This window comes from Protopterus annectens, chromosome 1.part0, assembly GCF_019279795.1.
Source record: "Protopterus annectens isolate FY-2018-M chromosome 1.part0, PAN1.0, whole genome shotgun sequence".
In the NCBI taxonomy this organism is placed as follows: domain Eukaryota; kingdom Metazoa; phylum Chordata; order Ceratodontiformes; family Protopteridae; genus Protopterus; species Protopterus annectens.
The window spans coordinates 663,817,023-663,829,670 of NC_056725.1; the positions used below are offsets into that span (position 1 = coordinate 663,817,023).

The window sequence follows — 12,648 nt, forward strand, 5'->3', positions numbered from 1 at the left end:
AGCAGCTAATGGACAGCTGTATCGGGAGCCACTCTCCCATGACACAACAATAACAGACTCCATTTCAGGGATGACCCAGAAAAGTAAAATTGTAGTTTCTGCAAAATGCCCAGTAAATCTTTTGGGTAGAGATTTGATGCATATATTTGGCATAGCCGTAGTTCCAACCATGCAGGGTATGGAAGCACAGCGACAGATGGACACTTTTGTAGTGCAACCGGAGGGTGAAATGTATTATTGGTACAGCCAGGACTTGGTTATGACTGGTCCAGGGGCAGTAACCGAAGAACTGATGAACGTAACCATCAGCAAGTTCCCCTCCCTCGACATTGACAAACAGCATTTGTTGCATTGTACTCTATATTACTGTAATAGACCAGGACCTGATAACGATTATGAACAAGAATTGTTTCAAAACCATGCAAACAGGCTAGTATTGCAAAACTTGTACTGGGATGCAGAAGGGAACAGTGTAACAAGCTGTTCATTGCCCCAGGAATTTTTAGCACTTTACAAATCTAATCGACTGCCACATGTTAGTTTGACTAAGAACAAAAATTTGAAATGGGCAGACTTAGGTGAAAAAGTCACAAGGTGGGAGAAGCAGACAGAATTAGAGCTCTCCGAACAAGGAGTACAGAAACAGAAATTGAATTGGATCACACAGACACACCCAGCTGTACACTCACAGGCTAGTGAGAATAGCTGAGTATTACTCTTATTGGAAGAAGAGGAAAAAGCCTTGCGAGACATGCCAGACATTCTCTGGTCAGCAGGGAAATCAGATGTAGGACTAATACGAACAGCAGGACCAGTTACCATAACGCCAAAGTCAGCTTTTAGGCCCCAGAAAAGACAGTATCCCTTGAGAAAAGATGCAGAGGTAGGAATCAAGCCTATCATAGCAGCCTTACTTAAGGAAGGAGTTTTAATAGAGTCCCCTGATTCACCGTGTAATACACCTTTATTTCCTGTCAAGAAAGCAAACAGGGAATGGCGTATGGTCCAAGACTTACAAGCTGTAAATAATGCAGTTATACCCAGGGCACCAACAGTGCCAGATCCACACACCTTACTGAATGATTTAAAGCCAGAACAAAAATATTTTTCAATGGTAGACATTAGTAATGCATTTTTTTCGATACCGATACACCCTGACAGCCAATATTGGTTTGCATTTACATTTCAGGGAAAGCGGTACACATATACCAGATTATCACAGGAATATTGTGAAAGTCCAACAATATTTGCACAGGAAATGGCAAGCAACCTGGCTGGATTTATCCCACCGAAAGGTAGTCAGATTCTACTTTATGTAGACGACATTCTGCTGGCAGCCCCCACCCAGCAAGAATGCAAAGAGGACATGATAGCTTTATTACAATTTTTAGCTACTCAAGGTCACAAAGTAAACAAAGACAAGTTACAGCTTTGGAGAAAACAAGTTAAGTACTTGGGATATGTAATATCCAAAGAAGGTAGAATATTAGATGAAGACAGAAAAACAGCAATTTTACAGGCACCTAGACCAACTACCAAGAAGTAAATGATGTCCTTCCTAGGAACTACTAATTTTTGTCGGAGTTGGATACCAAACTATGCTTTGGAATCTGCTCCACTGGCTGATTTAATATTTAAAAAGCCGATGGCAGCACAAGATTTATTACAATGGACACCTGAAGCAGAAGCAGCTTTCTGTAAGCTGAAACAATTGATAGCATCATCCTTAGTTTTAGGATTACCAAACTATAACAAGCAGTTTATCCAAACTGTAGACTGTAAGCAAGGTTATATGACATCAGTATTGACACAGCAACATGGGGACAAACAACGCCCCATAGCTTATTATTCATCACAGTTAGATCCAGTGGCGCGGTCCTTGCCCCACTGTGTACAAGCAGTAGTTGCAGCTGCAATAGCAGTGCAGGCTTCAGCCTCAGTAGTATTGTTCCACCCTCTCACATTGAGAGTGCCTCATGCAGTCACAATTATTTTACTGCAAGAAAAAGTAGCATATCTTTCTCCAGCTAGGCATCTTTCCTGTATGACCATACTGTTGAGCCAACCTCATATGACAATTGAACGATGCACAACTTTGAATCCGTCAACTTTGCTTCCAACCCCTGCAGATGGCAAACCACACTGCTGCCTGCAGGAGATTGAACAAAAGACATTACCTAGACAAGACCTCATGGATGTTCCCTTGGATGATGCCGAGGTGACATGCTATGTGGACGGCTCGTGCAGGAGGGGTCCTACAGGACAGAACCTAGTGGGATATGCAGTCGTTTCTGATAGTGAAACTTTAGAAGCAAGATCTTTACCACACAACTTATCTGCACAAGCAGCAGAATTGATTGCCTTCACAAGGGCATGTACCTTAACAAAAGGTAAGAAAGTGAACATTTATACTGACAGTCAGTATGCTTTTTCTACTGTACATGTTTTTGGGCAGCAGTGGAAAAATAGAGGAATGATAACATCTACTGGTAAACTGATTAATCATGCACAACTTATTTTAGACTTGTTAGATTCAATTCAGTTACCTAAACAAGTAGCTATTTGCAAATGCGTAGCTCATACAAAACAACAGGATAGAATTTCAAAAGGTAATGCACGGGCTGATACAGCTGCAAAGCAGGCAGCCTCAGCCACATAAACTTTTCTTTTGAGTGAGGAATTACAACCCTCAGAGACTTTAGATTTAAAAATGTTAAAAACAATGCAGACACTTACTACAAATATTGAGAAACAAAAGTGGATAAAACGAGGAGCAATTCTCAAAAAGGGACTGTACATCTCCAAGGACAAGAAACCGATTTTGCCATCTAATATGTTTAGATATGCAGCATTGGTGAGCCATGGGCAGAGCCATGTCTCAACAGGGGGGATGGTACAGTTAGTGAATCGAGTGTTTACAACATACGGGTTTACAAACTATACAAAAAATTTTTGTGCAGCATGCCATGTTTGTAACAAGCATCATGCACAAGGGGCATTCAAGCCTAAGCAAGGGAATTTTCCTATACCACCATATCCATTCCATACTATCTGTGTGGATTTCATAGAATTGAATAAATGTGAGAATAAGAAGTATTGCCTTGTTATTATAGACATGTTTTCCAAATGGGTAGAAGCGTTTCCAACTAAAAATCCAGATGCAGCTACTGTTGCAAAGGTCCTCGTTAAAGAAATTATTCCCAGATTTGGTATACCGGAAAAGATTTATAGTGATAACGGGACACATTTCGTGAATCAAACAATTCAACAACTCAGTCGTTATTTTGGAATATCATTAAAGAACCACTGTGCGTACCACCCTCAATATGCAGGGCTAGTAGAGAGGCACAATGGGGTATTGAAGAATAAGCTTAGGAAATTGATAGAAGAGACACAGAAAAACTGGGTGCACTGTTTGCCTTTAGTACTCTTGAGCATGAGAACTGTTCCAAATGTAAAGGGATTAACTCCTTTTGAAACTTTGTTTGGGAGGGCATATTATACACCTCAGTGGAAACCTCTCATGTCTACAGAGCAGGAGGCTGACAGTTCACTTGCAGGATATATGAGACGATTTTTGAATAACAAACTTTTGCAGTTAAATCCTGTTTCAGATAAAGAGCAATCGAAATCAGAAGCACCAGTAGCCCCAGGCACTTGGGTCTGTGTGAAGATTGTGAAATGGAAGAATTGGAGTTCCCCGAAGTGGGAAGGTCCGTACCAGGTACTACTGTTGACACCCACTGCAGTCAAGATCGCAGAGCAAGCTTCCTGGATTCATTTGACGCACTGTAAAAGGGTTAAAAACTTTGAATTGGGCAAAAACTTTGTTACTGTTGCACAACAAGAACAAAATGGCCAGATACAGAGTGAGTAGAGACATTGAGCAACCTCAGAAAACTTGTATGATTGTTTTTCTTGCAATATTGATCACACTGTTCTTTTTGCTGTGGCCGTTCTTTTTTCCTGCCACAAAGGTTGAACTGATTAGATGTAATGAACCAAACATAGACTGGCATCCGAACTTTAACACTTATCAGGCAATTACACATGTATACGCAGAGACTTTTAATGTTTCGAACTGCTGGGTCTGTACGGCCATACCAACAGCATACGGGGGTTTATTAATGACTGCTATCCCCCTAGGGGTCAAAGAGACCTGGGAAAATCTGTTTTTTGACACAGTTGCTATTAAAGCACAAGATAAGGTAGCACTGTATTTGCCTGTGACACAAAAAGGAATTGTATGTCTTTATAAAAATGATTCCATCCAAGTTGGATGGAGTAAATGTAATGTTACTGTACAGTACAAATGTTATAGAAAACCAAATGATTTAAGTGGATCTTGTAGTACAGATTATGACTCATTTTTGAAATCTATGCATAAAACTCTTGATCAGGTACAGCATAATCCTGTACTTTTCAAACAGTTGTCAGTAATAGATAGGAAAATGTTTCATGCAGGGTAGTCATTTTGTAACAAAGTAATAACTAAGGTAGAAGACTGTTATTTTGTATGTGGTAAAAACGCATATAAATGGTTACCTGAGAATTGGTCTGGCAGTTGTTTTTTGGGGTACCTGGTTCCGGCCATCCGACACACTGCAGTTTTGCCTCAGGGGAGTATTCGAAATACTTGAAACGTAACCAAAAAGACTGTTAAGAAACTTGAGAATCCAGTGGGACGAATCGAAGCAGGGTGGAAAGACCATCGTAATGTGGGAACCAAACTTGTGCACATGGACTTGAGTGATGCTGTTATATCCTGGGCAGATATATCACCCATGTATGGCAGAGTCAAATCAATATGGGAGCTGCGAAAACTGTCCAAACTTCTCGAAATAATGAGTAATGCAACTTCAAAAAATGCTTCAAAACCGAATGGCTCTTGACTTCACCCTAGCGGCGAAAGGCGGAACTTGCACTTTAATCAAAGAAGAGTGCTGTGCATTCATTCCTGACCATCAGCATGAGATCAACAACAATCGCGAGGTGATTCAGCAAGTGTCGGCCATGACCAAACCAGGCCCAAACCCTCTGACAGAGTTTTTTTAGAATGCCTTCAGGGGGTGGGGCTCTATTTTTATGAACATATTGATTGCTATTGGGGTAGGATTACTCCTAATAGGAGTTTGTATTTGTTGCAGAATCCCCTGCATGAAGAAATTAATTAAAGAATTCATAGATATATCCGTATCTGAGACTATGTATCAAAGTACTGAATTTGAAGAGCTGCTAGAATGCGAGACATTTTCATAAAAGTTTAAACTGAATGACTTTCTTAACTGCAAATCCTGAATGGAAGAGGTTAGGAAAAGAAGCAAGCTGTTTATCCTTTCTTGAAAATAGAATAAAAAGTATTAACAGGAGGGAGATGTTAGAAAAATATGTATTAATGTGTGTATGCTTAATGCCAAATTAATAATCAAGTGTTTTTAATATGCTTTTCATTCTATTTTTCATGCACTGTGATTTATACAAATTGAGTTTCATATGAGACTGAAAAAGATGCTTTTCTAAAACTGCAGCATGCTTACTGAAACTTGCAAGTTGCCCTCTGACGTAGTAACTGCTAGCACAGCAGTATTCTTGTTTATGCCTTGTGGAAATGTACTTGAGAAGCAGGTGTTTATCTGCTAGGTCAGAAGCATATGAATGAACAATACGCTATATTATAAATGTAATGATTCTAGACAAACAGCCTTGTCCAGAGGATGGGAACCTCTGCAGCTGCAGTAATTTAGAGATAAGGTAGACAAAGGATTATTAGAGAAATGAACTGCTAGCATTGTGCTTGATTTAGCCATAGTATCTTGAATGTAACATAACAAATATCTAACTGAAAGTAACCAAGGCCATGTTGTTTTCCTCAGGAAGTTTCACACAAAAATTGTTTAAATCAGCAGAAATTCATGGGAAAGATGGTCAGCAGATGATGATGAAAAGGTGGTAATCTGTTACGTCAGCATGGTAGGACAGGATTAATTTGATAACCTATAAAAATGGATGCATTTCCTGTTTCTGGTTAGACAAACTCTGTATTAGCACATTTTTGTCTCCTTGCTGCAAGATTAAAGTGCCTTAACCTGAACCTACCGTGTTTTGATCATTTTTAAAGTATATTTTTCCTTTGACATCCTTCATACAGAACTTCGCTGTGGTAAGGAGTAGTGCCCCACCAGCTTTCAAATATCGCACCCACACAGTAACTAAAAGCTGTGGTCAGTCAACACTCCATTCTACCTAGCCAGAGAACATGGTCAGTGAAAGGAAACCATGAGCCACCCCATCGCTTGGTCTGTCCCATAGTGGGGCTATTCTTTTCTCCAGAACAGATCTCGAGTATAATCACAGTATTCTGTACACCATCTATAACCAGCATATCCCATACCACTTCATTTAAATGGCTTATATACATATTTTACTCCTTCCCAGTATCTATCGATAATAACCAAGGCCAGCTATGCTGCATTAACCAACCCACAGATGAGGATAAAATGTAAACAAGGTGTACAATAATTATATTATTGGAATGCAACTAATTTGCATAGTAAGAAGAGTCATTGTAGCATACCATGCAAACTCTTCTGTGCTCTTCTCTCCAAAACACAGCCCTTTCTACCTTACTTTTCAGATGCTTCTCAGGCTCAGGACACAGAGCTGTCATCGCACTTCATATCTTTTCAGATTCACCTACACTTAGCCTTTGTGTATCAAAACCTTTGGCATTACCAGTACTGGTCATGGACGTGAAATTAGTTTCTAATTTATAACAATTGAGTTTGTTGTTTATTATTATATTAATGACAGACGATTTACAGTGCCAATGAAACATCTAATACATTCTCCAGACTCCTTGCTAAATTAAGAAACAAAAAAGGTAAATCTGTTAAAATTGAGACTGTATATGTAAATGTATTTCATAAACATACCAGAACATACGACACCAGCATCCTCTTTATGCTTACAGTTTTGCTTTCCCCAATTAACTGCTGGACACTCCCACAGAAATGACTCATTCCCATTACACTGCATGTCATCCAGCCACACTGGGCCTGAGCCTTGTCCAAAAGAAGCTGCTGCCATTGCACGTATAGCTCTACCACAGCCGAGCTGCCTGCAGACAACCTCTGCATCCTGCAGGTCCCAGTGGTCATCGCATACTGTCCCCCAGGAGTTGTTATAGTAGACTTCCACTCTTCCAGCACAATAGTCTCCTCCGTCCCTCAGCCTGATCTGTAGATGATCTGTAAAACAGCATTACTAAATCTGAGAGAAGGTACATCATTTACAACAGCTTCATTAATACAGAAGATATGTAGTTCAGAGCTGCTCAGTGTTACATTCTGACAGAATTTTATTAACACATTATGTTTGTTTAGTAATGGGGTGTTGATGCATATTGCCTTTCGCTGCTTGTGTGTAGAACAGCATATAGATCAGCACCAATGCAGATTTAGACAACAATGTAAAATTCAGGCATTCCAGAGAAAATCAGCAGTAACTAATAAAGAAGGGTAAGACAGAACTGCAACAGTAGAACACTAAATACATAAGCCTGCTGACTGATGTTACAGGATCACTGGTATGTTTTTTTTAAGAGGATTGCATAACTTTTTGTTAGAAGAGTGGTTTAAAATAATACTCATTTTTGCCTGTGATTGTTAAAAGAGCCTTCAGAGAAACTAATGAGCTTAGCCTTTGCATTATGTATTTTGTTTAGGACCAACTTATCTAAATCACATTTAGACTTTATTATTGTCAGCCTTTGTTGGGTAAACATTGAGCATGGGGGGAGGAGGTGTCATCTATACAGTTGAGTAACACAGAGAGAAAAGAACCTATTATTGAGAGTTGAGATGATACTTGTTTTGTTGTTTAAGTGGTTTGAGAAGACTTCATTACCGTTTATAGAACTGTGGCTACCTTGCAGAGAGTCCATGACCACAGCAATTATTGGAAAAATAGCCAAAAAATTAAAGCAGTCTGGTCGATACTTATTGGGTATGTTGAAAGCTTCAGAGGTTAAATTACATTACAAATAAATGTTAAATAATCAGTGGCCATATGCATTTCATAAAGATACTTTGTTATGTGCAAAAATAAATAAATAAATAAAAAGCAGAAAAAGAATTTTGCAAACCAGTTCTGGTCCTTGGCATGAATAGTTTGTAGTGTCTTAGAGAGTTCTACAGCAGAATGTAAATTTTTAATAGAAGTTTGATTACAGGAAAGCTACAACCCCCACTGAAGGCTTTATTTGGAAGCCTTACGGAAACATTTTATAGTACAGTCATGTATATGATTTCAGTACTTCCCAGTTCCTGGATTAGATCACACTTCTACCAATTTCCAGTCATTAGAAGGTCACCCTTCAATTACTTTTATGCAGTAAGTGTGGATCAGAGTATAAAGTGTAAGGAAGTCCTTTTTCATTGCACAGCTTATATCAAAGGTCCAGGCATGTAATTGGTCCACTGCATGCAGCGCTCATTAGGTTGATCATTGAGTATAATGTTCCTTTTGTTATTTAACTGTCAAAGCACTTGTCACAACTACTGACCACAATGCTTTTTCACTTAAAAAGGAAAGAATCAAGAGCCTAAATCATAAAAACCTCAATCCTCAAATCCTCAAAGCCTTGTCCCTCTTTTCAACATCATACAGGCTACTGAAAGGTGACCTCTGCCTTGCATATGGAGCTTCAACAGACCCAATTCTGCCAAACCTATTACACATTCACAAGTCCAGTGGTATCATAATTACCCTCTTAAGGGATCTCAAGCTCTTTTGCAAAATAAGTAGAAAATGTAGGAGGGATATGTTTGTATCACAGAGAATACCATTTCTGTGGAGCCACCTTCTATGCCACGTAAAAGGGGGTAACTGCAAATTCATTCCTGGTTTCACATTCTTGTACCTAATGGATGTTCAGCCCATCTCTGGATTATTTGTATGCTAAAAACTACCAGGGGAATACAAGTCTTAGCTTCTTAAGATCCCACAGATCAATAGCCTAATAAATACCTACAAACCTATGAACTTATGAACCAATACAACTTAACCCTGGACAGGATTCAGAAAAGTTCTCTCCACCCATGCTAATTGGCAAATGTAGGTTGGTTAATTAAAGCAATGAAGACAATAGCTGATTAAAAGACATGGTAAATCCACATAAACACCTCAATACCATCTCATTACCGTGTCTAGGACTGAAACACTGCACTGTCAGACTTAACCATGGTAGTGTTCTGTCCACCAGCCCATGAATTAGGGCACCGCCCACCTACATGCAAACACATGCATGCACGCACACACACACACACACACACACACACACACACACACACACACACACACACACAGACAAACACTTAAACATTCAGCCATATCCATGCTCTTACAGACATCCACACAGATGCAAACAGGGTTCTGCTATTTTTATCTGTAGCATGACAACTCACATAGTTGTGTATGCGAGACTATCACAATTGCACTGCTGAGTTAATTGTGAGCTGCTGTCATTTCCAAGGGAGAGCACATGGTTTACTCTCATTATCCACGCACACAGACTGCTGCATTAGCACATGGCTTCTCCAGAAAAGGGTCTATATTAGAACACCAAAGTCTTGAAACTTCGAAGGTTCTAATATCGACTCTTATTCAGTGAATGCTGAAAATAGCGAACATGCAGAACAGCAAATTTTTCCCAGGGAAAAAAAATTGCTGTTCCAAAACACATACACACAACACAAGCACACCAAAAAAACAGCAATACACACACATATGCTTAAAATCCTTCATCTAACCCTACACTAAACTATACATACACTACTATCTATCCACTTACCTTAACCCAAACCCTAACCCTATGGTCCATCACTATCGCACACTCACCTCATCCGCGCCCTAACCCACCTACCCCGCCCTAACCCTCATGTCCACACAATCGCACACTTACCTGAACCCGACCTGTAACTTTCCACCACAGTGCTGAAAATAGTGAAGCCACAGAAACGGCCAACCAAATTCTTTCCCTAGGATCCTAGGAAAAAAATTGGTGTTCTGCAGCTTTGCTATTTTCAGCATTCTCTGAATAGGGGTCGATATTAGAACATTCAAAGTTTCAAGACTTCGATGTTCTCCAGAAAGACCACTGTTTTCACTATGACCCCTGTCAGCAGAAAAGCATGGCATCTTCATAAGCCTTGAACCCTAAGGCCTGTAAAGAGTTTTGTTTAAAACAGTTCATTGAGCTGTTTTCTGACAGCTATAAAAATAATTACAGTGATAGTGCCATCATACGACCTATATTTTTAGCTGCACAGTCTAAGAAAGGGTATTGTCCAGTTGTAATTTTGCTTCACAATCTATTCTTCAGATTAATTTTTATGGTCACCATCATTCTGAATGCAAAGACTTCTACTTTAAATTAATGAGTTTGTAGCTGTTTTCAATTATCATTTTTTAGTGTTCTGCTTCCTCACTGAACAAATGGCAACAGCTTATCAAATGTTTATTCATGCACTTCACACACTGAACTTGATGGCTGTAAATCTAATGCAAGTTTTACAAAGAACTAGGGAGTCCCTGAAAGAAGCATAAGCTCCATGACCTTAGATGTACTACTTACCGACATTTGTTCCACTGGCTGTTGCTTTACCACACTGAAATATGTTTCCTGAAGGTCTTTTAGACACATTTTTATGTCATTCATAATGGCAGACCTTTTGTGAGAGGAAACAAAGTTTGCTTGTTTGCAGTGATTATGGGTATGGTGAATGGCACAGGTCTGCCTAGTAAATACCATGAAAAAAAGGCATATGGGAAAATATGGAATGGGTGGCTAACAGCAGACATGCCGTTGGTGGTGCTGAGGCTGATGTGTCACATCTGCCTTGTATGTATGACTTGTGTGGTATGATGCAGAAGGCTAAGGGCGTTATCCTTCACACTGCACACCACCTGTAATAAGGAGAGCATTTATCTAAAAACAGCTATTCTGCTACTGTTGTGAATAATGAATGAGTTACACACTCATTAAAAATTCCTTCTGATGATATGTCAAACCAAAGCCCCATCTCCATGAGTTGGTGGTAGCTTAGGTGGATGTAAAAGATGTTATGGAACTTATTGAAAAGAGTAAAGGAAGTTCTGTGGTGGCCTGGCCAACTGTACCTTAGTCAGTATGAATATTACCTTGGGTTTGAAAAAACACCACTGGCCTAGTAAGACTAACCAGATCAGCAAAGTAAAAATAAATAAATAAGTAAATAAAAAGTAAAATGAATGCATTAAGTTGGGTATACATAAAGCATCACTATGCAAATAAACCTACATAAGATTCATTTCACAGCATCAGTAAAAAATGACTCTGCATTCTAATGTCTTCCTCCTAATTCCATATGTCCTGACTCCTGGCCCACCTTTAGACATTCTTGTGACAAAGGAAAATTCTGCAGCACAGCTAACTGGAATTTTGTAAATAATTGTATATCATTTGTGAATATTAATTTGATTTATACAGAAGTGTGACAGAAGGAGATACTGCCAGCCCAGCTATCTGGAATTTTGTAAATGGTTATCTGTCATTTGTGAATGTCAACATGCTTCATGTAAGATGCTTGTGTTACAGATGTATTAGAACTGTATACAATATTGTACAGACATGTGCTGAAGAGATATTTTGTAAAGTACTGAGCAGAAATGTATATACATTATTATAACTATTTAGATGTACATATTTTAACAATGGAAACTGCAACACAAGAAGTTAACTTCAGAAGAATGGTTGAGACTGAAGTACTTTATGACTGAGCCATAAAAAGAGATGTTATCTTTCAGTTTCAGTGCAACAGGAGACATGATGTCTAGAACTAGAAGTTTTTTGTATTGTCTTGGAAGTGTTTATTGCTTTATGACTTCCAGGATCTGCCTTAGATCTAAGAAGGGTTCTTGTTTATGTATTTTCACAGGTAGATGCTAAATGCTACCAGCTGCATCAGTGTAGGGTTTCATCTGGGATAGTCAGATGACAAGAAGTGATGTCATACTGCAAGCTATCCCAGCAGTAATATCTGAAATATTAATTTAAGCAGTCCCTGAGAGAGAGACTGAGCATTTTGTATTTTGTCTTTGACCTGACAGCATCAGCTGGAAGACCCACTCACCATATCTGTCTTGCCTTGTTCTGTAAGTAAGTTAACTAGGGTACTCTGTCATTTTCTTTAGATACAGTCAGGAATATAATGACGTATAGGTTAGAGGTTTTCTTTATTTATTTGAGACTGTCCTGCAATGTTGTTTTAAATATTTTCTGTGATTTTGAACTCTGATATAACTGTGATTATTTACTGAGTATTTTCTTGCTCTTTTATTATTTATTATTAAATATATTTAAACCTATCATTGTGCCTGATATTTGTGAGACATATTTAAGTTCTGAGAGTACTTGCATATTTATTTGGTGACACTGTGAGCCACTCCTAATAGCCTTGCATTTGGTTAAACTACCATTTGTATTAACAATAACATTGCACAGTAAGACTGGACACCCTTTGTCAAGGGACTTAAAGTAGCTGATAAAGAATGGCTGGTGGCAGTAAAAACTACCTTATAGTCTGGGCAGAAGGGGGCATAGCTAGTAAA

The 12,648-nt window shown here is 38.9% G+C and overlaps 2 protein-coding genes across 2 annotated transcripts in view; both read right to left on the reverse strand.

Annotated features, from left to right (window-relative positions):
* Positions 1 to 6,667, reverse strand: part of LOC122793593 (antigen WC1.1-like) — a 94,889-nt gene extending 88,222 nt beyond the window's left edge. Inside the window, exon 1 of the mRNA XM_044061804.1 lies at positions 6,575 to 6,667. Coding sequence (XP_043917739.1) covers positions 6,575 to 6,667 — 93 coding nt within the window. The remainder of the gene's footprint in view (positions 1 to 6,574) is intronic.
* A 148-nt stretch (positions 6,668 to 6,815) lies between these two features.
* Positions 6,816 to 12,648, reverse strand: part of LOC122793664 (deleted in malignant brain tumors 1 protein-like) — a 74,612-nt gene continuing 68,779 nt past the window's right edge. The window contains exons 3-4 of the mRNA XM_044061917.1: positions 6,933 to 7,247; positions 6,816 to 6,859 (exon numbers count right to left, since the gene is read on the reverse strand). Coding sequence (XP_043917852.1) covers positions 6,816 to 6,859; positions 6,933 to 7,247 — 359 coding nt within the window. The remainder of the gene's footprint in view (positions 6,860 to 6,932; positions 7,248 to 12,648) is intronic.